Source organism: Gigantopelta aegis, chromosome 14 (genome assembly GCF_016097555.1).
Source record: "Gigantopelta aegis isolate Gae_Host chromosome 14, Gae_host_genome, whole genome shotgun sequence".
Taxonomy (NCBI): Eukaryota; Metazoa; Mollusca; class Gastropoda; order Neomphalida; family Peltospiridae; genus Gigantopelta; species Gigantopelta aegis.
In genome coordinates, this window is record NC_054712.1 from 21,475,706 (window position 1) to 21,502,613 (window position 26,908).

At 36.7% G+C, this 26,908-nt stretch overlaps 1 protein-coding gene across 2 annotated transcripts; it reads right to left on the minus strand.

The window, feature by feature from the left end:
• On the minus strand, positions 1 to 26,244 carry LOC121388200 (dimethylaniline monooxygenase [N-oxide-forming] 4-like). Of its 2 annotated transcripts, XM_041519469.1 has the most exons (6): positions 25,942 to 26,244; positions 6,769 to 7,001; positions 5,273 to 5,410; positions 4,345 to 4,481; positions 1,658 to 1,779; positions 1 to 734 (listed from the first exon to the last, which is right to left on the minus strand). In XM_041519469.1, exons 1-6 carry the CDS (start codon positions 26,023 to 26,025, stop codon positions 642 to 644), a joined length of 807 nt encoding a protein of 268 aa, XP_041375403.1. In that variant the 5' UTR covers positions 26,026 to 26,244; the 3' UTR covers positions 1 to 641. The 2 variants fall into 2 exon arrangements, with proteins under 2 accessions (XP_041375403.1, XP_041375402.1); XM_041519468.1 differs by lacking the exons at positions 1 to 734; positions 1,658 to 1,779; positions 4,345 to 4,481; positions 5,273 to 5,410; positions 6,769 to 7,001 and adding an exon at positions 20,487 to 22,601 and having other exon boundaries at positions 25,942 to 26,231.
• Between the last annotated feature and the right edge of the window lie 664 nt (positions 26,245 to 26,908).

Here is a 26,908-nt window from a genome sequence, read left to right on the forward strand (position 1 = left end):
TAGATATTGTAATCTGTTTACTATGTTTCAGTATAAATACAAATAGTTGAGGTATATTGCATTTTATTGAGCTCTTGCACACCATAAGATCAAATGAAGGACAAATATGGAATTCATTGGACTTCTTCAAATGTTTCTGGACCAGTTAGTACATAATTTTTCTTTTTGTAATTCAAGAAATTTGACGATCTGACCAAGAACACATGGTTATAGAGATCGCTCACACTTTTTGGAATAGGATCACACTTAACAATGGCTGCCAGCTCATCAATGTAACCCCACTGCTTCTCTTTCATGTGGTGAGCGTGTCTCCATGATAACCCCTGCTGTAGCCTCTTTCTGAAATCAGCCTCAATATCCTTATCCATGTCTTCTTTAGATGGTAATTCCACTGACCCGTCAAGCACCGCCAATGCTAGCTGAACCTGCATGTGGAAGAAGGGGAAGGGGCAAACCAGTTTGCAGACCCCTATAAAGGATAAAGAGGGGAACTGTGTGTGAATCATGTGTTTGTATAATGGCGTAACTCTCTCGTCCAGTTTGCAGTCTTCAGAGAGGAATGGGAAGACAAATCTGTAGCCTGTACACAGAATGAGGCTGTCAATTTCTTCTTCTTCTTCTGCACCTCCTTGGAACACGACCTAATTTTCCTTCAGACACTTGATTCCTGCCTTAAGTTCAACATTGTCTGGAAACTGTGACATGAGGGTATCTTGGTTGTGACTTTGATACACCTAGAGAAAAAGAAAAAAAAGGGATACTTCCCTTGTTCAATTTCATTTTGATTTTATACCAAAATATCAAGTGTTCTTTCCCTTGTTAACCTTTGATTTCATATAAAACATTAATACACCTTTCATTTCATTTCAACTTATTTTCGTGCTTATATCCAATTAAGGTTATGGGCACACACCTCAGCTATTTGGGCTGTCTGTCCAGGACAGTAGGTTAGTTGTTAGTGGTTAGTGAGAAAGGAGAGGGTGTAATGGTCTTACACCTACCCACTGAGTCGTTAAAACTCGCTCTGGGTGGGAGCTGGTACCGGGCTGCGAACCCTGTACCTACCAGCCGTATGTCCAATGTCTTACCCATAACACCACCGAGCCGGTTATTAATACACAAGTTACTTTTCTCAATTTGATTTTAAATAATAAAACACTTCTTTTGTCAACTTAATTGCTTTAGTTTTAATTACCCCCCCCCCCCCCCCAAAAAAAACCCCAAAAAAAAAAACAAAAAAAAACAACAAAAAAAAAAAAACAAAAACAACCAAAAAAACAAGCAAAAGAACAACAAAAACTAAACAGAAAAAAACCCCCCAAAAAACCCCAACAACAACAACAAACCCCCCAACCCCCCCCCCCCCCCAACAACAAAACAACCCAAACAAACAAACAACAAACAAACAAACAAACTTGCAATGTTAATTTGTTGGTTGAAATTAGTAAAGACAATTCAAAAAATTTTATCATTTTTCAAAAGGCCAAGGTAGATCTCATCCAACCCTTCTACAAAATAATATAACGAATACAAGTTTTTACGTATTTAAAAAGAAGGTATTATATGAAGCCAATCTACTGAACCACTCCTACTATGATGGATTGGATAACAACAAAGTAAAACTATTTGCTGCGAGACTGGAATTGTGGCACTGTACCTTGTTGGCTACTTTGCTTAGAATAGCTATGTCAACACCGGACGATGATGCTCCAAGACAGACAACTCTTTGATTTTTGAATGGAGATGGCTCTCTGTAATTGTGACTGTGAATTATCTGCCCTTAATAAATAAAATTAATTAATAAAAACACACATTCTTATAGTTTATCATTATGGACATCATTTGGACTAAATATAACTCAAAGACTGTGAAAACGCACCACCTATTTTTGTGCGGATATATGTTGTTTTAAGCAAATTATTAAACTGGAAATGCAGTTCAGTAATTCATAATCGTCACCTTTGTTTGTTTCGGAATTGTTTTTAATGCAAATCCACGTGATAATAGTGCAAGATGTCAAAATAGCAAAACGCGTATTTTTCACTGGAAAATCGAGTTCATGTGGCAATCAGAGATTCTCGAGCAACATTCTCCTTTACATAATAACACAATCAAGAATCTATGCCGTTACTTTAACTAACTTTCACCATAACAAATCCACAATGCCTAGACTTTCTGAAAATCAACACAACCAAGCAATAGCCTAGGTCTTTTAGCAGCAAGAATTTCTGCCTGAGAGATAGTCAGACGATTTAATTGTCACCATACGACAATTACACGATTAGATGTAAGGTATAGACAGACTGGAGTTTCCCGGGATCGACCGAGACCAGGTGCACAGCGGTTTACAACACCAGCCCAAGACCGTCATATACGGCTGCTTCATTTACGCGACCGTTTCCGAACATCAACACGTACAGCTGCAGAAGTCGCTGGTAGACGAGGACCAACAGCTCCCATCACGGTACGACGCCGATTATGATCCGCCGGACTACGTGCAAGACGATCTAACGTTGGACCAATTTTGACTCAAAGGTACTATCAGCAGCGAATGGAGTAGATTGCAGTGGAGGCAAGTCCTTTTCACAGATGAAAGCAAGTTCCATCTCTATCACACTGACGGTCGTCAACACGTTTTTTGACGACGCGCGGAATGTTTTGCAGATTGCTATGTTTTGGAATCCAACAGACGGGTAGGGGGCAGCGTAATTGTTTGGAGAGGTTTCAGCTACCATCACCGGACTCCCCTGTACATTTGGAGAGAACGCGTTACTGCTGTGAGTTACAGAGATCACGTTCTGCGGCCGATAGTTATCCCCCTTTTTCGTGCCCATCCAGAATTACAGACTTTGCAACAAGACAGTGCTCATCGGCAAACTGCACGTGTATGCATGCAGTTTTTGCAACGTAGTCACAACAACGTCATGCAATGGCCTGCAATGTCACCTGGTGTGGCACCCATTGCACACGTGTGGGACAAAATTGGGAGGCGATTGTCCACAGGGCAGCAGTTACAGACTGTGTAACAATTAGAGGACGCTTTGGTGCGAGAATGGAATAGAATTCCACAGACATTCTTCCAAAACCTTGTCACCTCCATGAGAAGACGATGTACGCTTTGCATAGCCGAACGTGGAGGACACACACGATACTGACATTTAGAGACATCTTTGTAATCTGATCTTACATTTTAATTTGATTGAGTAATGAATATTCATATATTCCAAACATTTGAACAAATTCTAAGCTGGCACTGATGTCATGTACCATCTATGATACAAAGTACTGTTGTGGTTATCTACCCCCTGGAGCAATAATAACAAGAAATAGTCAATCACCCTGGTCCATTCTCTACCGTATGATGGATATGGAAATTACAAACAAAGTTTAAACAGCGTAACGCAGAATACCTCTATCGCAATTAAATGAAATTTAGCTAGTATTATTTATCATGGGGAGACAACTAGTTTAAAAGAAATCACTGAAACCTAATTTACATAATTTAATATCAATGTGGTAAGATAAATGAAGTATTTATAACAAATGAATAATGAAGGACTAAAATGAATAGTCATTGATCCTGTGTCGTGGATTTCTAGTTTGGATTAGTAGAATTTCTGTTTTATAATCCAGTGAAATCCCTCAAAACCGGGCACTCTGTAAACAGGAAGAATTTTTTGTTGTTTAATGACATCACTAGAGCACATTAATTAATAAATCACTGGCTATTAATGGATGTCAGACTGTAAAGAGGAATTCTCTCGAAGCCGAAGTTTTCCATGATCCCGTCATAAATAAAAGTATATCACATAACCTATGTAAACCAGACACCCCTAAAACCAAACTTTCTACTTTGTCCTTTGGGTGTCCAGTTTAGAGAGGTTTCGCTATACGTATATCATTAACCCAATTTTTTGGCAACACTATAGTACATAGAGGATATTTCATGTTTTTTGTCAAATATGATTTATATCTCATCGAGTGAAGTTTGCAATCATATCCCACGAGTCGCGCTTGAGTATGATATGATTACAAACTTTACGAGATCACATATAAATTATATTTGACAAAATACATAAAATGTTCTATTTCTTACATAACTTTTGGAAATTTACCTATATTTTTAAAATGCCAGCAGCAAAATTGTTCCGGCTTTCTTACAGTGAAAATAACACTTTCTACAGTGACGATAACACATTTTAGAGTGAAATAGTGAAATTTTCAGTCTAAAATGTTTTATCGTCACTGAGTGACTGATAACATTTTTATTTTACTGATATTTTAAAATAGTTCACTAAATGTTATACAATAAATGTAACTCTCGTAAATATACAGCATTCTCACCCATTGCAAACAATAACACCATCAAATATTTCTGTAGAGACCTGTGACGTATCTCGGACATCATTATATGTGACCTCCCATTTGACCCTGACCTTCTCTTGATCAATGGGCCGTACTTTCTGCACATACTGGTAAAACTGGAAATAATGAAACAAGTTAATACATCCCCAGTCACGATAAACAGTTCATACATTAATAGCAATAAATGAAATTGCATTTGTACAAATTTATACCATCTTTGGTTTATTTGTTAATATCTGCATATTATGTTGCCATTTCAGTTACGATAGCAACCTTATTAAAATAGTGTTTCTAAGTTAACATTTATTTTTTATTATTATTATTATTTATTATTTTTTTTTTTTTTTAAACACATGACAATTTGAAATACATGTATAATTTGTATAAAGTGTTTTCCCAAGAAGGAAACAAAAGACTAACATAGCAGAATGGTAACTGGTACTAGAAGATTTATATGCATATGACATATATTATATCACAAGATTCTGCAGATGCTAAATGCTTAGCTATTAAATATCTTTAAAAAAAAGATTGTTTTGTTTTAACGACACTACTAAAGCACATTGATTAATCAATCATCGGCTATTGGATGTCAAACATTTGGTAATTGAGTAATAGTCATCAGAGAAAACCCACTGCATTTTCCTAATGCAGCAAGGGATCTTTTATATGCACTTTCACACAGACAGGATAGCACATACCATGGACTTTGATATACCAGTCGTGGGTCACTGGCTGGAACGAGAAATAGCCCAATGGGCTCACCGATGGGGATCGATCCCACACCCACCATGCATCAAGTGAGCGCTTTACAACTGGGCTATATCTCGTCCTATTGAATATCTATGCAGCATTGTACCCTGAAAATATCTTCTATACCAATCTACTAAGAAAACCCCCAGAGAACCTTAATTTTTTAATGACATCATAGTGATCAGCATAGTCTTCCAAATACTCCAAGACATCTTGGCTCTTGATAAAAGATGGCAGCTTCTTGTCAAATGGAAAACCTGGAAAGGCCATGGATTCTTTTGGAAGATTGGTTCTGTACAATAGAAAACAAACTGAACATTAGGTTCACGTATGGAATATGAGATACATAATAATTATACTTAAGTGGTATACCAGGAAGCATCTAAAATACTATTATATATTTGATGGGTCTACAGGAATCACATTTTTAGTAAGGTGATATTTTTTTTTAATTTTAAAGTTTACAACTTGGCAATCATGGAATATTTATGCCTAAGAAAAAAGTAATTTGCCAACTACTTTTAATGGCCTACCATAATTATAGTTTTATAATTTAGTGTGTTATTGTGATCTTGACATACAAGACCATTATAATACTGACTATCTGTTTGGACATATATTATTCACGTGAACCTTTCATTTGTTCCTCTATGAAATGGTTACTACAGAGGTTGAATTTTAATTATTGGGGTGCATAGCAAGTGTTGTCTTTAGTTTAATAACGCCTAAATCAAATCGTATGAAGTGACTTACAGTTACCTAAGATTTTGAAATACTATACATAACAAAAAATTTATACCAAATAATCCATCAAATATTTGGTGTTAGATTTACAAATACACCAACAGGTAAATACATAAGAACCGTAAGCAATTTCAAGTTTGAGGCAGTTGATTGGACTAATAAAAATTACAGTTCATGTAACTGGTCAATGGATTGCCCTAGGTAAAATCATATGAACTAACTTCTGGATACCTAAGGTTCTGAAATACTATTCCCTATATGTAAATTTTAAAAAATTATATCAAATAAAAAATTATATCTGGTAAATATTCCATCAAATGATGGGGTTTTCTGTTAGACTCACACCATCTGAACCTGGTAAACTACTTGAGTAAATCTTAAGAAATTTCAAGTTTGAGGCAGTTGATGGGGTTATAAAAATTACAGTTCATGTAACTGGCCAATGGGTTACCCCTAAATAACATAATATGAACTAACTTCTAGATACCTAAGACTTTGAAATACTGTGTGTAAATTGTTAAAAATGATATCAAATATTCCATCAAATATTTTCTGCTAGATTTACAAGTACACAAACTCATGGTAAATGCAAAAGAAACGTAAGTAATTTCAAGTTTGAGGCAGTTGAATGGGTTATATAAATTACAATTCATGTAACTGACCAATGGATTGCCCCTAGGTAAAATCATCTGAACTAACGTCTGCTGGATTCCTAAGATTTTGAAATACTGTTCCTTGTGTGTACATTAAAAAAAATGTATCTCAAATATTCCATCAAATATTTTCTGTTAGACTCACACCAACTCCAGGTACATACTTAAGAATCTTATGAAATTTCAAGTTTGAGGCAGTTAATGGGGTTATAAACATTACAATTCATGTAATTTAAACATGGGTTAGACTCACAGCAACTCTTGATACATGCTGAAAAATATCGGCATCCCATAGTGGTCAGTATCGGTCTCGTCTGTGTAAACCCATGTTCCTCCAACACGACCACTCTGTTCAAAACAGACGGGAACAAAGGTGGCTGGTTTGGCACAGAGGTGACGTAGAGCACACAACCCACTAGCCCCAGCTCCAACTACAGCCACGCGAATCATATCTGTTGTCGGGAGCCAAGACACACTTGTCGAAATCTGAAAACAAAATGAAACAAAACTCCAATCACAGCCATGCCAATCATATCTGTTGTCAGAGCCAAGACGCACTTGATCGATCCTGTAGCCTGTCACACCTCATGCACATAAGCCCTGAATGTTTTTGTTACACACACACACACACACACACACACATATATATATATATATATATATATATATATATATATATATATATATATATATATATTATCATATATATATATAATTTTTCACACACACACACACACACACACACACACACACACACACACACACACACACACACACACACACACACACGCGCACGCATAAAAGTGACGTCGTCCGCCCAAGGTGTAGTAGAACGTGATGTCGCTGAACAAAGAAGAAAACACATCATTAATCAGAATACAGGAATCCAGTATGTTACCACCTCAAAAATCGTACGCATGTAGTATGATGTGTGAACGGTCTGCTGACGCCTCCTGGATCCATGCATCATTTACTAAAACAGTGAACGACTAGGCTAAGGACTGCTTCTTGTAAGGGTGAATACAGGATGGTTCACTGACCTGTGTTTAATTCATGATTGATGGGAAATAATAAATATATCCTATACACATTGTTGTCTTAAGTTATATATTATGTTTACGTTTCTAGTACAAAAACATACAGCAGCTAGTGATTTCCCTAGAAATTTGGCAAGGCATGGCATTTTCATCTTTTTCGGGGCAGTTGTTTTTCATTTAAAATACACAAAAATTAATTGAAATAAACATTAATGTAATTTATGTGCTTGCTTTAATAAATGAATGGCAAAAGATATAAAAGGCATATTTTATTAATTAATAATACCTTTTTGGGTGTTTTATAACGGCAATTTTAGAATTAATTAATGAAAAAGGCTTGTTTAATCTCAGGGCAGCATGGTGCTGAATAAGGCAAGATGGTGGTAGACGATTGAGGCATGATGCTGCACTATGCTAAAACAAGCTAGGGAAAACACTAGCAGCAAGTTATGAATGTGTAAATGAATATAATATTTTGAGTATTTATTTGTTTGGCTGTAACTTGCCATGACTGGCAACATAAAATACATCACGTATGTGCATAAGCCTGGTTACTGTATACATCACATCTTCATGTGGTAGGTTATTGTTGCGACTTGCATCGCTGTTCGGTGATACCGTGTGTTTACTCAAGCCAAACAGTATGATAATCAAGCAATTAATAGTAATAAAAAGTTTGTTTTGTTTAACTACTAGAGCACGTTGATGTATTAATCATCGGCTATTGGATGTTAAACATTTGGTACATTGTGACACATAGTCAGAGAAAACCTGCCACAGTTTTCCATTAATAGCAGGGGATTTTTTTTTATATGCACTTCCCCCATAAACAGGACACTACATACCACAGCCTTTGGCATACCAGTCGTGGGGTACTGGTTAGAGCGGGACAAAATCCAATCAGAGACTTGGTCTACCGGGCGGATTCAATAATTCGACCGAAGAACCTCATTGTCTTAAGTTATATATTACGTTTATGTTTCTTGTACAAACATATTGCAGCTAGTTATGAATATAATATTTTGATTATTTATTTGTTTGGCTGTACCTTGCCACGACTAACAGCACACTTGGTCAATTCGGATGACTTGTTTAAGTTATACCACCTTTAAATGAGTGTATATAAAAAGACGTATAGTTAGTTAGGCATGACTTGATTTTTAAATAATTATTTTAACACCATATTAATATAATAGACAGACTGAGAGTGAGACACTCCCGGTCAGTTAAGCGCACAACACAGCGTGACCTAGTTAGACCCATGTACACATTCCAGCAGATCACAATAGACCCCATTTCGCACACGACTGTTTGTATTACAACTTCAGACACAACTTGATACTATCATACAACATAGGAATATAAAAGTGTAAACATGCAACTAATAACAGTGACCTCGTTTTCGGCCGATATCGTGTATTTACTACAGCGTGACCTGTATATACCTAGCCAGGTCAGGTCAGTTCAGGTTAGGTCAGGTCAGGTCATAGGGTTTTACTTGTACATTCAGAACAAGCTGTTGTAGCGCACGCCTGTCGTGGGCACAAGAGCCGGCCTTGGCCGGCTCCTCCGTCCATGGCAGGAAAGGTGGGGGGAAGGGATAGGAGGGACCGCCTGCACTGGCAGGTGCAAGGGAGCACCAGCAGCCCGATCAAATCGGTAGCAGGCGGGTGTGGGTGGTGGTGGTGCTATGGAATTTGAATGGAGCAGTTAAATGCCAAAGAGAAAATTTTGAACGGTCGGTCGAAAGGTAAACGGCCGAGCTAATATAGGTTTTGATATTAGTGAATCGAGAGTAGCTCGTTAATTTTAGACCTCTACGATGCTGTGGTGTCTCCCTAAGTTGCCCATAGGGCCCTTATAAAGGGCCTGACCGCTTCTGGTCGTGGCATCTCCAAGTACCAAGTTATTACCAGCAGCAAGTATTGGGGGTGTGGGTGGGGGAGGCCGATATTCTTTTGTTCAGCTTCCCCCGGGTGCATTGCAATTGTGTACTCGGAACCGGTATTCTTTTGTCCGGTTCCTTATTAGATAGAGTACGTGCTGGGCCATTAAATGGTGGCGGGTGCATTGCTATCATTAGTCATTGCACCCTGTGTACTGATGCAGTGAGCGTATAGTCTGTGTGTGAATCCTAGTTTTGTGTTAAGGTTGTACCTATTGTCTTAAGTGAGTTCTACGGTCATTCATGACCATCCATCCCCCTCCGTCCTTGTATAGCATTGAATACAATGACGGAGGGGGAGTTAAACTATCCTAGCTATCTAATTTGAAGGGTTAAACCCTTATAGTGTAGGTATTGGTTTAAAAAGCCTAGTGCTTGGCATATTTAACTTTATTACCAATGCAATGAAACGAAACTAACGGTGGCAAGTAGCAATTGTATACATATATGCACCAATCTAGGTACTTAGTTTGAAGAATTTTGATTCCCGCCCACTAAATATAGGATTTTAGTAGGCTTACTTGGTTTGTCTTCAGGCTATCTGGATAGTTGGGTATCGGTTTTCCTGCATGTCTTTGCTTCTGGAAACCTAGTTGACTTACCTTAGTTAGCTAGGATGGAATGCATCAGTAATAAAAAACATGGTGCAGGTGCAAAGACAAATTAGTGCAGTTTATTTACAGTTAGATGTAGTGGAGTTCTTGATCCGTGATTGGCTGGATTGGACCAATGAGAGTGCTGTAAAAAATGGGCGATAATTAGTGGTGTCCTATCTTGGTTGATTATCTAACGATGTTGATTGGCTGGTTAATTAGCCAATTGGGTTACTGCGACTTCGATCCTATCTTAGTGAGAAAGAAAGAAAGAAAGAAGAAGAAAAAAAAAGAAAAAAAAAAAAAGCTACTGTTTCGCTAATGGAAGTGATATATACCAATTGCCAATCACGAGCTTCAGAACATGAATATATATTTACAGTAAAATAACATGGTTATCGTGGTTAGGTCTGGCTGGTACCCCCACTGTCGTCCCCCCGGCGTGGAATGTCTATTAGGTCGCGATGCTTAGGGTCTCTATTCCATTTGGTGGTCCGTCCATATGGCGGATTGTTCCAGCTATTTTTTTTTAGGTATAAGCCCGCTTTAGTCATTTCACCGTTGTCTCCCCGGGTTGGAACACGTGGTCTGTTCGAGTGCGTAAGATCGATGTTCCACCAAGGGAGTCACAGGTGTAACGATTCAAGCATTGTCATATCCAACGGTTATTAAATCACTCGCTACCATCCCGTCGTTGATCCCAAGGTTGGAGTGCTTGTTTGGTCGAGTGCTTAAGATCGCTCTTCCATCCAAGGGATGTACAGGCGGGAGGTTTTTAGTAATTGTTAATTTATATTGTTAAATTTATGCCATATGTAACGGTTATTAAATCATATCTTAGTTATAGATCGCCACTTTCCCTCCGTTGGTCCCCTGGATTGGAGTGCATGTCGGTCGAGTGTACAAGGTCGCTCTTCCTTCCAGGAGACGTACAGGCGGGTGGTTTGTGGTCGGTTTCTAGTTTTAATTTTTAAATTTATGTCTATCAGGAGCCCAGTGAGTGTGCTTCGGTCGGATAGAGTTGACTAGTGGTTTGATGTTATAGTGCCATGTATTGGTTGTTAAGTCCCAGTTGGCCTGCCATTGATTAATGTAGTGTTTTCTTGCTTTTGACATTAGTTCTGATATTCCTAAAGGTAGTGCTGTAATTTTACTAGTGATTGAAAATGCAGTTTTGGCTCCATAGTCAGCTATTTCATTGCCAATTATACCTACGTGAGCTGGGACCCATTCGAATACTACTGTTAAATTAAGCTGGTTTAGTTCATGAAGTTTATTGTGGATGGCTGCGAGGATATCTGGCCTGGTAGATTTATTAGTTTGAAGTGATTGGACAGAGCTAAGACTATCTGAAAAAATAACGTTTTTAGAGTATTGCTTAGTTTTAATCCAGATTAGGGCTTCGTAGATGGCTGTCAGTTCTGCTGTATAGACTGATAGGTTATCTGACAGCCTGTCGTATTTAACTAATTTAGAGTGTTTAGATATTTTTTCTTCAACTACTGCGAAGCCAACCCTACCGATATCTGGATTTTTTTAGCCATCCGTGTAGATATGGATGTGCTCGGGGTAATTTTCGTTGGCTGCGGCTTCGAACCAGATTTTCTTAAATGGTAGAAATGGAGTTGAATCCGTAGCTTGTTTAATTAGATATGGTGTGTGGCACTCGACTGGCTGATTGATATGGTATAGTGCCACTGGCGTGTTATCTATACGTACTTCTATTCTATTTTACTAGCTTTAGTGGCGAAAGAATCATTAAGATTTTGATTGGTTTTGAATACTAGTCCTGGTTTAGCTATGATAGGAGTGAGTTCCTGAACTGGGTGATCTAGTTTAAGAGAGTGGATTTTTAGATGATAATTAAGATGTTGAAGATTGCGATGATATTTCAGTGGCATAATGTTAAACTCAACTTCTAAGCTCTGTCCGCTGGTATTTGATGGAACTTTAGCTATGATTCTAAGAGCTTGGTTTTGAATAACATCTAATTTATGTAACAGTTTGGGGGCGGCGCAACTGTAGGCTTGGGCTCCATAATCTATTCTGGAGAGTATGCATGCTTTGTAAACCATAAGCATTGCCTCTGTTTGCGCTCCCCAACTGGTACCTGAGATGGCTCTTAACAAGTTTAGAGTATTTTTTGAGTTCCTGACTATGTCATTGATATGGTCACTAAAGGTTAGTTTGAGTCAAAAGTTACACCTAGAAATTTTAAAATTTTGACTCTTGGAATTATTTTATCACCTGATTTAAGTTGATGATTATCTGATTTATTGACTTTATTAAAAAGCATATAGACAGTTTTAGTTTCTGATAGTTTAATGCCCCAGTCCAGGGCCCAGTTGTTAAGTCTATTCATATCAGCTTGCATTAGGTGAAATAAATTAGTAGTTGTGTTGCCTGTGCGCCAGATGGCGCAATCATCGGCAAATAGTGTTGTGTTTAATGGCGTGATCGTTTTTGTTTTTCCTTTAGCATTAAGTGCTTTAGTTATGTCATTAATAAAAATGTTGAATAAGGTTGGTGAGAGGACCGAACCTTGAGGTATGCCATTAATTATTTCGGTTCTATGTGAATAGTGACCGTTCACTCTAACTGAGATTGATCTATTATGGATGAAATTTTTAATAAAATTAAACATATTATCTTTAATACCGTTACTCTGTAGTTTATTTAGTAGACCTTGACGCCATACCATATCAAAAGCTTTTTCAATATCTATGAATATTGTTAAAACCTTATGAGATTTTTGAAATGCATCATTAATACTATTTTGTAATCTAACTATTTGATCTATTGTTGAATGTTTAGTTCTAAATCCGCTCTGTACATTAGTTATTAGGTTATTTTCGAGTAGGTAATTGTTGAGTCGTTTATTGATAATAGTTTCTAAGGTTTTGCACATGTGGGACGTGAGTGTTATCGGTCTATAACTCCCTGGGAGGGAATGGTCTTTTCCCGCTTTAGGGAGACTAAAGCATTCTGCATGTGTCCACGCAGTGGGCATTTGACCCTCCCTGCAGATTCGGTTAAAGAGCGATAACACTACCTTTAGGGCTACGTCCGGCATGTGCTTAAGTAATGTGTAACTATTTGATCAGGCCCGGTGGCAGTACCTTTTTTCTTTTTTTTAGCTTTAAGAGCTGTTTTTAATTCTAACATTGTTATCGGTTTATTAAATTCTAAATTATCAGTAGTTGGGTGATTTGCTGTTTTAGTATCATTAGTTGGTAGAGAGTTATCTTTCTTAAGTTTCTAAAAAAATTGTTTAGGAAAATTTTCGTTGCTACTGTTTTTACTGAAAGTTTTACTCAGAAGGTCGGCCTTTTGTTTATTAGTAGTTGCTATTTTATGTTTTTGAAGGACTGTGGAATTAGCGCGTTGTCCTTGAATAGCCTTAATTTTTTTCCACATTTCTCTAATAGATGTTCTATTGTTAATTTCACCACAAAATGTATGCCAGCTGGCTTGTTTAGCATTGATGATAAGCTTGCCTACTTCGTTTTTGGCTATTTTATATTTAGTGTGATAGTCTTGTTTCCCTGGGGTTTTTTTTATAAAGTTTACGCATCCTGTTCCTAAAGCCGCATTTGGATTTAATTTCGTCCGTCCACCAGTTAACTGGTCTATTTTTATTGAAGGGTTTAGTTTTAGGAATATTCTTTTCAGCTATTTCTAGTATTTTATTAGTAAGTTTATTAGTGGCGTCGTCAATGTTTAGGCTATTTTCTAACTTAATTTTGCTACAGTCGCTTGTAAAGCCAGCCCAGTTAGCTTTATTAAATTTAAATTTAGGTATACATTTAGTATTTGATTGATTGAAACATATATTATTGCTTTAATATTTTATTCTAACTTACTAGGTCTTCTGTAAACCTCTATATAACAAAGAACTTACTAAAGTCAACTTTATCAGCAGGTGGTCGTTATATACAGATTAATATATATGCATTGGTATACGTAATGTAGCGCTTGAAGTGTCCGTTATTGATGCGTGGCTGTTAAATAAAGGTGGACAAAACAAGAAAACATTTTTAAAACGTCAATGTAAATTATGACATTTGCGGTTTATGAGTTGCGTTATTTGTCATTGTGACATTTGTGGCGTTCAGCGTTGTGACATTTGTGGTTGAGACCTTTGTGACATTTGTGGTCCATCGTGTGACATTTGTGGTCGATTAGGACATTTGTAACAGTAACCAGGGCCGTAGCTAGGATGTTTTGTTTCGGGGGGCAACTGAGTAGTTAACAGTCTAAAACTCCTTTTCTTTAAGTTTCTATAATGCCGTGTTTACATGCCATATCATTTATATATTGAAATATGTTTTTCTACAGGCGAATAGCATAGTATACATATAGATACAATGATACTCGAAACGTAGCCGGTAGGCTAAAATAGTTGAATCCAGTAGATAATACATCAAAACAAGGCCGACAGCTCTGGATCGGCTGACCGACATTCATAACCTGACCTCAAGCTATGTTTAGAAAAAACATATACTCTGTGTAGTGAAATGGCTCTACAACAACCCTGTGTGAATAGGTTTTAAAACAAATGTTATGGCTATAAACCCTTTGAGGATATTTCAAACCAATCTAACGCAGTCACCTTTTAATAACTTTGAAAGCATTATAACATTTATAAAGTAACCGTTCCAAGCTGTATGCGAAAACTAGATCAACAGTTGACTGTTGTGTACTCCAGTGAAGGGACACATGTTAAAAACAACTCTTTTTTTATTACCTCCAGATCATAGGCAATGTCAAGGTTGGGGAGCCTTGAATCATTGTCTTACAGTATCACATACAAGTTATATACAAATATTATGACATACAAAATTATAAAAATATATATTATATGTGATGTTTAAGATTTTCTGTTTGCAAATATGAATCTATATAGGCTTCCTCATACAATTAGTTTCCAACTTGTAATCTGAGGGTCAAAAGGGAATAAAATAAAAAACAAAGAGAGAAGAGAAGGAAAGGGTAAGGGAAGATAAGGAAAAGAATTCAAGCAGAGATTCGTTTGATACACAGGTCAACTTTAAAACTGATTGTTATTGGGTATTTAATATAATAATAATGACATTTGGTATCTAACAGAGAAAAGACAGATAAAGTATGAAAGTAAAAGTATGATGTTTAAAAAAAGATATAGCAAAGATATGTTTTTTAATTTCCAAGCAAGCTATGCCATTTTATAGATAGAAACATAGGCATACAAATATACAAGATATAATTTTATGTATCATCATTAAAAAGGTGAAGCCACTTTCCCCAATGTTCATTAAATTTGTCATACTCGCAGTTTTTGAAGTAAATATATCTGTCAATATGAAATTTATGTTGCAGTGTATTTGTAATAATATTAATATTAAGATTATTGCCGAGTATTTTCGTACAATAGATATGACATTTTACATTAATTATTAACCAGTTAACTACATATACTTGGTTTATTTCACCATTTATCATGCCAAACATAACCATATGTTTATTTAGCAAAATTGTCATTTTCAGTTGCTCAAATATCCATTCTTGTAATGCTTCCCATATAATTTTAACTTTATGACAATCATAAAACAAGTCTTGTAATGTTTCAGGAGCATTTTTGCAAAAGTTACATTTTATCAAATCTACATAGTGGAACATATGTAAGAAAGAATTTGTAGCTAAAATTCTGTGAAGCAATCGATACTGAAACCATAACAAGGTTGTATCTTTCATATATTTGAAAGGTAACGAATAAAACTGTTCCCACATATGATAATCAAACATTAAACCTTTGGATGCATATTTTGTTTGTGACTTTGGTATAATGTGTTTTTTGTTCAAAACAGTGTATATCTCTTTACTTTTAGTGTTTCTATTTAGCATCATTTTCATTTTACAAGGTAATACAAGTCTTTTGCCAGAAATAAATGTCATGTTATTAATGTTGTTTAATGAGCGTAAGAAAGCTTTTACAGCATTTACTAATGATAAATAATTTAAAAAAATTGTTTTTAGATTATATCTGTATTTAAAAGACTGAAAATCTAAAATCTTTCCACTTTCATCTAATAAGTCATTTATAAAAACAATCCCTTTCTTTAAATAACTGGCATACAAAAATGGTTTATTATGTTTCAATATTTTGGTATTATACCAGATATTTAATCCTTGTACATCTTCATTATTTTCATTATTTAGTTTTTGCTGCATTAAAACCCAACTAATTAGTACATCTTTCCAAAATGTATTTAGAATTCTTTCACATTTTAGTGTAATGAAATAATCTCCATGGATGATAAGATCTTTTGTAGTTAGAACCTGTTGTAGAATTAAATAAATTAACCCACTTTGTATCATTTAGAGAAAGTCTTCTCATCCATGTTAATTTCAAAGAAGTTATAACATGATATATATTTGGCATTTTTATACGACCGTATTTATAATCCTGGGTTAATATTTCTCGTTTAATTTTTTCTGGCTTATTTTGCCAAATAAATTTGAAAAACATTTTGTTTAAATCTTCTATAAACAAGTCTTACCTCTACAGAGGCTGATGAGCGAATGAGAGCCGAAACTGGACCAGTCCATTTGAATTTGAAAAAAGGGCGGGATGGGTCTTTTTATGCTTCAAAAACTTTTCTGTTCGTATTAACTTATATATTTAAAAGAACAATATTCAATATATGAATATAAACAGGTATACCATATGTAAACAATAATTACAATTATATTACAGGAAGCAAAAGCAGCTTTAAACTTTCCTACACCCACTAGCTATGTTAGACCCGTACAGAGAGTATATAATCCGAAAATTTACCCCACTTTTGCCCCTCCGCCTGCTATCGACCACGGTTGCGGGCCCCCCCCCCCCACCTTTCCTGCCCAAGACAGGCGTGCGCTCCAACAGATTGCTCTGAATGTGCACGTAAAGCCATATGACCTGACCTGACCTGACCCACTTTTCAATCCACAAAATTGAATCGTAAGAGGAACAACGCAAATTTATTTTCTCATAAGAAGGACGCCAATTAATTTTTATGAAAAAGGTAGGTTTTATGAATTTGTCTTCAGTTTCAAAATGAATATAATGGTTATTGATTATAAGCATCAACACTGTCTTGAGATAGGAATGAGATAAGCTAGCTTTACTCATTCAAGAATATTTTCTTATAAGACGTAACTCAATTGTAAATGCTTTATTACATCCCATAATAGTATATTCCATCAGGTATTTACATAAAGCATAGCACTGATATTAATAATTATAAGTGTCAATACTGGAATCGACTGTGACGTCATATGCAACTTTATTGGATGTCAAACTCGTCAATATCAAGAAGAGAGTATACAAATTGATGGCCAAACCCAACTTCCATGCTTTCTGAATCTTTAATGAAGACCTGGTGGCTGTCCAACTGTTAAAACATAGGCTGTATTTGAACAGACCAACCTACGTAGGGTTCACCATTCTAGACATGCCCACAATATTGATGTGCAACTTCCATTATAACTACATCAAAGTGAAATATGAATCAAAGGCCCAACTCCTCTTCAGTGACACCGATTCATTGTGCTACAACATCCCAAAAAAAGACATTTACCAAGATATGATGGCAGAAAGTCACTTATTTGACACCTCTGACCTCCACTTTGCAGTGCCACAAACAAAAAGGTCGTAGGTAAAATAAAAGACAAAATGCATGACAGTCCTATTCATGAATTTGTTGGTTTGAAGTCAAAAAGTTATTCTCTCGTCTACCAAGAGAAGAACAAAATGATGGAGAATAAGACAGACAAAGGAATAAAGAAAAGTGTCATTAAAAGTCACACTAAATACCAACACTATTAAACAGTGTCTCTTTGATAAGGAGATTCACATGTCTCGCATGAGAGATCAGGAGCTATGGCCACCAACTGTACAACATCCAACTCAACAAACTGGGACTTTCCTCCTTCGATGACAAGAGGTATCTCCTTGAGGATGGTGTTACCATTCACAGTTATGGCACTGGAGAATGACCCAAAATGCTTTGTAAAAAAACCTATAAATAGGAGAAGAATCATAAATATTTATTCATTTGTGAATAGGTTGTCAAGCTGATAACACCATGGGGAAGAGCTCCTGTCCTGAATGTGGGAAATTGTTTACCAGAGGAGATAATATGAGGAGACATATACAGACTTTCCACTCTCCTACTCCTCCTCATTTCCATCCTCCTCAAATCCCCCTCCTCCTCCTCATTTCCCTCGTCCTCAAATCCCTCCTCCTCATTTCCATCCTCCTCCTCCTCATTTCCCTCCTCCTCAAATTCCTCCTCCTCATTTCCCTCCTCCTCCTCAAGTGTTACTACATCCTTTTATGATGATCGTGTCAAGGCCAACATCATGTGGAAAGACATTTTTGGTATACAAACTGCTAAAGGATGGTAAAATCTTGCCACCGGCTCAACGCATCATCTGGCTCTACAAATGTTAGCAGCCTCTATATGACATTATTAAGACAACTGTAAGGGTCGAATTTGTCCAAGGGATACCCGATGACTTGGAAAAAGATCGTTATTTGGATCCCAAAATCAGAAATCTCATCGTGTTGGATGACCTGATGTCAACAACTGGTAAAGATTCTCGCATCACTGACCTGTTCACAGAAGGAAGTCACCACAGAAATCTCTCGGTGATTGCCATCAATCAGAACTTGTATCACAGGAAAGACCCTACTCAGAGAAGAAACTGTCATTACCTGGTGCTGTTCGACAACCCCATCGACAAGCAACAAGTCATGACGCTGGCCCGACAGATGTATCCAGGACATACTGAAATGTGTATGCATCAGTACGAAGATGCAGTGAAAAAAACATATGGTCACCTCTTTATTGATCTGAAGCCTTTGACCCCTGCTGCAGAACGATTACGACCCAATGCTCTGGACAAAAGAAGTGAAATCCCTGACACTGGAGAAAAGGTGACACATTCTATAAAAGGGGAGAACAGTCAAAAGATATCTCATTCTTATTCGGACCTTTAAAGTGAGCAGACGTGTGAAGAAGAGCTCCCCGAAATGCATGCTTGTGACAATTGCGGATTAGTGTTTCAAGACATTCACGATCTGCAGAGACACGTGAAAACATGGTGTCCGAAAAACTGACAAGTCATGGGATATGTCACGTGGACGATACTAGGTTGGGAGGCCATTGTGTAGGTTGGACTATACCAATTAAAATCCCATAGGCGACCATGTTAACGTTGAGTAAAATTTGAGTACTTTTTTTCACAGGTACTCCATACATGTTCCAAGCACAAGGCTACTTGACACGGTGGTACTACATCAAATAAAATTGCATACATTTTTAGCCCAGATGAAACTAATTTTTTTTTTACAACCAACACACTCACATTTATAACCAATCATAGGATTTGTGTTATTTTCTAATCCAGATCAATACAATATGTATATTGGATGTATTCCTACAATCTGTAGTCCAGCATATTATTTAGCTATTAACATTGGATAATACAGCTTTAACAATAAAATAAATTATCAACTTACACCAAGGTAGATAATCAATTCTGGAAAATTGGTTCTAAATTTAGTATACACTTAAAATGCACTTCATGGGAGCAAACTAAGTGATTATTTTTTTTAAAAGATTAGATCTGGAGACCTAAAGATATGTTAAAGGTCTTTAAAAAGTTAAGCTTTCAGAAGTACATACATGAAACATTAACTATGTTTATGGAAATTAAAGACATTAACCCAATATTGGCACATGCTATTTTTAATATAAAAATAAATTGCTATTAAAATCTAAGTTTAGATTGCCTAGATATATTACCATATTTAAGAGCAGTTGTATATAGTAAGTCAAACACCATGTAAATAAAAATATTCAAATCTTTATAGTATGAATTATAGGCCAAAACCAACTTTTCCTCAGTGCTAATTTTTATTCAAACTCCATTCAGAGCCATGCACAGTAATTATTGTCAAGGTCAACGTCCTTGTGAACTTGCATGGCCGAGTATAGTATACTTTAATTTAATTAAATCACAAAATCATAAGTTTTTTTATTATGCACTGAATATGTGCTATAGGTTGGACTATACCAATTAAAATCCCACAGACGACGATGTTAACGTTTGTGTTTAAAAACACTATATGCAATATATCAACCAAACTATGACCCATAAATAGCAGTACTACAACCCCTACCTCAAAGTATTAACTGCAGAAATGGTACCTTTCATGGCCCATTTTCGGTATAACCAAATGTTTCTACAACACCCCTAGTTTCACACAAATTTGAGTACTTTTTTTTTTACAGGTACTCCATACATGTTCCAAGCACAAGGCTACTTGACACGGTGGTACTACATCAAATAAAAACATCAAATAAAATTGCATACATTTTTAGCCCAGTTGAAACTAATTTTTTCTACAACCAACACACTCACATTTATAACCAATCACAGGACTTGTGGTGTTAACTTCTCTATCAATAGTTCGGTGCACCTCGAACACGTCTATCGAATTCGGTATTATATAGTGAGATGCATTTGGAACCATTTGTGTGGGTCAGACTCTGTAGAACATTTATGGAAGCAACAATAACACTGCCATCTTTGGTTACAACTCGAAAATATATCTGTATTTATCAGACAGTGCAACACGTTCAGCTGTTGGTGTTATCTGTCAGACAGAGCAACACGTTCATCTGTTGGTGTTATCTGTCAGACAGAGCAACACGTTCAGCTGTTGGTGTTATCTGTCACAGAGCAACACGTTCACCTGTCAACTCTAAGTATTACCAACAGTTACTGATATTAAGTATAACTAATTTTAGAAGACCAAACTGAACATAACGGGTTTTTTTTGTTCGTGTTTAGTGTCATTTTACTGCAAACAGAAACGTGGTATCCGCATGTGTACAGTACAAAAGAAGCTATCAAGTGACCGTGTAGTATCGAAATTGAGGGATTCTTTGGAACCATCTTTGATGTTCAACTTCTCCAGACCGTTTCGGGAAATAACGACGATGCTGCCATCTCGGACAACAAATCCAAAATGCATATTGTGCAACACGTCCAGCTGTTAACGTTGGTGTGTTCGAGTCTGCGATGTGAATGGCGTCAACAGCACCGTTGCCGTGTACTAAATACAGGTTTGGCATGTCCAAATATGACCGGGTCGGTGCCCCACTGATCAAAGTTATGTTGAGTTTGAGTGTGCAGACAGCGTGTGTTTTTGTGTTGAAGCATTGCACCATATTTGTTATATTTCTATTCAACAATGCACCCATCACCAGAATATTTTCTCCAACAACTTCAGCACATGGACATTGTCGTGAACATCCAAGATCTCCGACCTTCTGCCACTCGTACTGTCCCATCTGCAGCTGTTCTATAGTGTTACTGTACCGTCCTCCAATCGCATACAGTGTTTCGTCTAGAACAGCCATACAGTGTCCAATGTGATCATGTTTGAGATCTGGACCACGACTCCACGTCTTTCTCTGTACGTTATATACAGCTGTTGATTTTGGAGATGACGAGCCCCCAGTAATGTAAATTGATTTTCCCAAAACAGCTGCTGAAAAGCACTGACCTGCTGAATAAAACGATGACTCTAATTCATACCAACTGTTGTCAGTTAAACAGGCGACAGTCAGAGGCTCATGGTCGTTAATGATGAACACAGCATCAACTATTTTTCCTGAAAACCTGTTGTCAAAAAAGGAGTTCATCTCCTTATTGTAGTAATAGTGACTTCTGATTCCCTCCCGAACCACTTGCTGTAACGATTTATGCTCTTTAACAAAGCTTGTACACTCGACGTTATCAATCAAATAGTCGAAACTGACGTGCTCAAATCTGATTTGCTTGAATAGATCGACCATAGTTTCAACTGAAGAATTGTTTTTCTTCAACCACATTTGAACATCACGAAGAACGTCCTCTTCCTTCTGTGACAAAGCATCCTGAGACAACACTTCGAGATATTCATCTTTTGTCAGATCCATGACCAATCCCTTCTCTGAAAGTTTCTTTATGTTCTTGACTATGTAGTTTAACGCTTTTGTAACAAGATCATCCAAGCCGTACTGCTTAAATGATCTCCACATGTAAATGCAGTTTTCTGTGGTCAGTGTACGACTGTTGTTCAGATAACCCAGACAGCGAGACTTCAGGTCATCCAGCTGTAACATCTCAGCGACATCAAACAGCAGAAGACAGTTGACGTCGCTGATGATGTCCTCACCAAGAAAGTGAAATTTAAGGACATCGTCAAAGGTGTGTTTAGACACTGTCGGCAACGTGACCACTCCAGTGTTCTTCTCCAACATGTCAGACGAAAACATTGCTTCAAAAAAGGACGAAAGTGCTGTCAGACATATTTTACTTCCTGTCAAGAAACCATCTTGGAAAACAAGTTTTATGTCATTGTGGTCGCCTTGAATAAGTATGTCGTAGATCTTTTTAAGAAACGTGTTTTGTACTCCCTCCATTTCATCAGCTGAAATTAGATAACGAAAGAGACGTAATCATACTGGTCTATACATTATTATAAATTGGGATGGGTGGGAGAGGGGGCACACACATTGGGGGAGGATCCCACAGTCCATGATTCTGTTAACTTCCGCGTCATTACACATGTCATGGGGAAATAGGCAAATATAAAAGGTTGTGCAAAAAACCCAGAGGTGTGATTGTTTTGTTACGACAGTACATATTGAAGCCAATCTGATTGACATCAGGACTACTGGTCTACCAGTAGTAACAGAGGTGTGATTGTTGGGCTATGACAGTACGTATTGAAGCCAATCTCATTGACATCAGGTCTACTGGTCTACCAGTAGTAACAGAGGTGTGACTGTTGGGCTATGCCAGTACGTATTGCAGCCAATCTCATTGACATCAGGTCTTCTGGTCTACCAGTAGTAACAGAGATGTATTTGTTGGGCTATGACAGTACGTATTGAAGCCAATCTCACTGACATCACGTCTACTGGTAGACCAGTAGTAATCATTATAGACCAGAGGATCTGATTTCAATCAGACTGGTATTGAAGCCATAATCGATCGGTTGTGCAACACTAGTTTAACAGCGATTCTATTACAATATAATAATTCCAACCATAATGTTATTATAAATATGGAATGGTGCCATCATCTTTCGTTTGCATCAAACAACCTGCCCTATTTCAAAGTACTTCAAAGAGAAGTGAAAATAGACAAACAAACGGGTGATTAATTTGACCACTAACCTGTCTATTGGTCCAGTACTGGACGTGGTGGTATCTCTATTTCTAGATCCAATCAAAATACCACTTAATCGCTAATGCTACTTTAATGAGTACTTATGACATTTGTGATTGATCAGCTACAGCATTTGTTTGTGTGACACTTTCGGTAATTACCTTTGCGACATTTTACACTAATTAGAACTTTTGTGGCTGTGAAACTGAAACATTAGTAGTTGGAATGACATTTGTCAGTTTTGCAACTGGAAACAGGTTTCTTCTGCTATCAACATTACTGCAACCATTCTCTTTCGTTAACTTAAAGGAAAATTTAAAGAGACAATTTGCTATGGAATAAATTACCTTCTTAAAGTTAGGAGACCCCTTGTTTTAAAGTATAATTTGTGTGTGATGCTTTAAGTAAATAGTATACTGAATACCACCTTTATTTTGGCATTAGGCCAAATTACCCCTGAGCATTTAATACATACATACATACATACATAATATAATGTTAAAATACACTTTTGATTAACATACAAAATAGCACTGACCCATACTTCTTTACAATACTGATATAGTTCGCTAGTGTACTGGCCTGATGCATATAGAGTGAAACCCTTCTACACTGGACCCTATGTAAACCGGAATTCCCTCAAAGCCGGACGTTTTCCACTGTTCATTTTTAAATATCAGTCCTTTAGGTGTCCGGTTTATATATGTATATAATAGATAAATAAAATATATAGGTATATATAGGTACAAATTTACATTTCTTTTTTGAAAGGCTTTTAAACAACACTAAAAGGTAACGGTCTCACTGGTCTTTCATTTTTAACAGTTCTATAAATTTGAAGATGCTAGGTTTATTTGTATAATATTTCGGAATATAATGTCTGATGAGATACATGGATGTTCATAGGACAAACAAGTATAAAATTGAATTCATCTTCAATTAAATTACAAGTAACACATTTACAATCCAATAGCCGATGATCAATAAATCAATGCGCTCCAGTGGTGTCGTTAAACAACAAACAACAACAACAACAACAAAAACAACCTCCAAAACCCCAAAAAACATTTACGATTCTCCAGTGGAACTGTTCTTTAATGATTTGCAATAAAATATATTTATATCTATATCTATATCTATGTATATCTATGTATATCTATGTATATCTATATCTATCTATCTATCTATCTATCTATCTATCTATCTATCTATCTATCTATATATATATATATATATATATATATATATATATCCATCTAAGGGATCTTGCCATTTAATATTAATAATCTGATCAGCAGTGCCAATCTCGTTAAAGCAATTCTACATTTTCCCACAGAAATAGTCTAAATACGATTTATAACTAAAAATAGTTGACAGATGTTTGTATGACGATGCTCTTGAAGATTAGTGTACTCGTGTTTGCCAACCCTGTAAAACATATATTGTAATTGTTGCAGTAATAATGATACCCCCCCCCCCCCCCCCCACCTCCACCCCACCCCGACATTTCAATCCCATCACCCTGATTTTACTAGACTATAGAAAAACTAGTATTATTTAACAAACGTGTATAGCGCAGTTATTCGTATCGGGGAACAAAATCATATCACTTACTGACTTAGCATCATATCATAACGTGTTTGGGAAACAAACAGTAACTCATATCATTTAGCATCATATCGTAACATGTTTTGGGTGAACAAACTCATATCACTTAGCATCATATCGTGACATGTTTTGGGGGAACAAAATATAACTTAACATCATATCGTAACATGTTTTTGTAACTTTCCTGTTATATTTTCTTTTGTGATTTCCAACCAAGATTAAATAATTATGTAATGTCTATATACAATCAAAGGCTACCTAACTGACCATATACACAATCGTAGAAACTGTTTATATAATTACAAATGCACTCTATCCACCTATGTTTGCTGAATAAATCCCCAATTCCCAGCCGTAACTTAAAACAGGACGTATTAATTGACTAAATACGAGGCAAATTGTTTAAAATATTTTAGCATTTGGTACATTTGTTTTTGTGTATGTTCCATAAGAGTATTATCTTAGTAAATGACCCACCTGTTGTAAATACAACATCCAAATCAGGGCCGTAGCTAGGATGTTTTGTTTGGGGTGGGGGGCAACTGAGTAGTGAATAGTCTAAAACTCCTAAAACGGTTAAGAAGAGAATTTTCTTTAAGAGTCTATAATTTTTTCATTTTTTCGGGGGGAGATTTGGAGGGAGATGGAAATTAATATATAATAAAATTATAACTCGCAAAATATGAAACACTAGTGTCTTTTAGAAAAGTATCATATTTTAACCATTGATAACCTTACACCCGTACGAAATACAATAACTTTTATTTTCTCAATATTTACACACCACCTTCAATTCTTACAATATAGTCATACATTTGCATCCAAATAATATTGCATATCTAATTAATTTTCCACCTCTAAAACCACGTCGTCTCAAAAATATGTCTTGCGGAAAAATATCCGCTTGGTCACCCTCCTCCCCTAACCCTAACTAAAAATAATAAGGGGAGAGGGACCGGGCGGATATCATACCTTAAAAGAATACTTACATTAAGCAATGGAATAACACAAACAGTTTTCACCGAGCCTACAGATGTGTGCAAACTATTTTCGCTGGTTCCCGAAATAGTCATTCGATTTAATGTGTTGAGTACAAATAAGCCAGCAAGAGTTGATGGACAAACGGCTGGCTGACCTTACCCAATGACTACGTTCAGTCAGCCATTTTTTGCCAAACGTTTGCAAATTATTTTAACATAATATTCCCGGAGTGGTCATTCGGTTCAATGTGTATTGTAGATAGATAGATAGATAGATAGATAACTACTTTAACGTGCTCATATACCACTAGGGTTTCGAACACGCCCAGAGTGTGTATTGTAGAACTAGTCTGGCAAGCTAGCTGGCTTGCAAGCGTTAGCGACAAACGGCTGGCTGAACTTAACCTAGGTAAAGAGATGTGTAACGTGATCGTTACAAACTAGGCCTTGGTGTCCAATGGCTGATCAGATGTTATGGATTGAGAGTAAAGCGAGACATAGGCGCAGGGAATGGGGGGTGGGGGTGTGTGTGTGATGGGAGTCGGGCGGGAGTAGGCTCGTATGGGAGCGGGGACTGTGGAGACGGCGTCAACTTATGTGTTAAAGTTTAACATTAAGATTTTAGATTAGTTTCTCACACTGTAAATCATGGGTCAATATAGTTGCACTTGTATACGTTCAGCAGTTAGTTGAGTGTTCACCTTATCCGTTCGCGTCGCAGGATCGGACCACATCGGTTGATCCATTGAACTGATTAGGTTTTGTCTCGTTCCAAACCAGTGCACCACAACTGGTCAAAGAAAGAAAGAAATGTTTTATTTAACGACACACTCAACACATTTTATTTACGGTTATATGGCATCAGACATATGGTTAAGGACGACACAGATTTTGAGAGGAAACCCGCTGTCGCCACTTCATGGGCTACTCTTTCCGATTAGCAGCAAGGGATCTTTTATTTGCGCTTCCCACAGGC

What these genes read in the sequence shown, in the direction of transcription:
- LOC121388200 (XM_041519468.1), bottom strand. Translation starts at nt 22,593, where the DNA reads ATGGAGGGAGTACAAAACACGTTTCTTAAAAAGATCTACGACATACTT.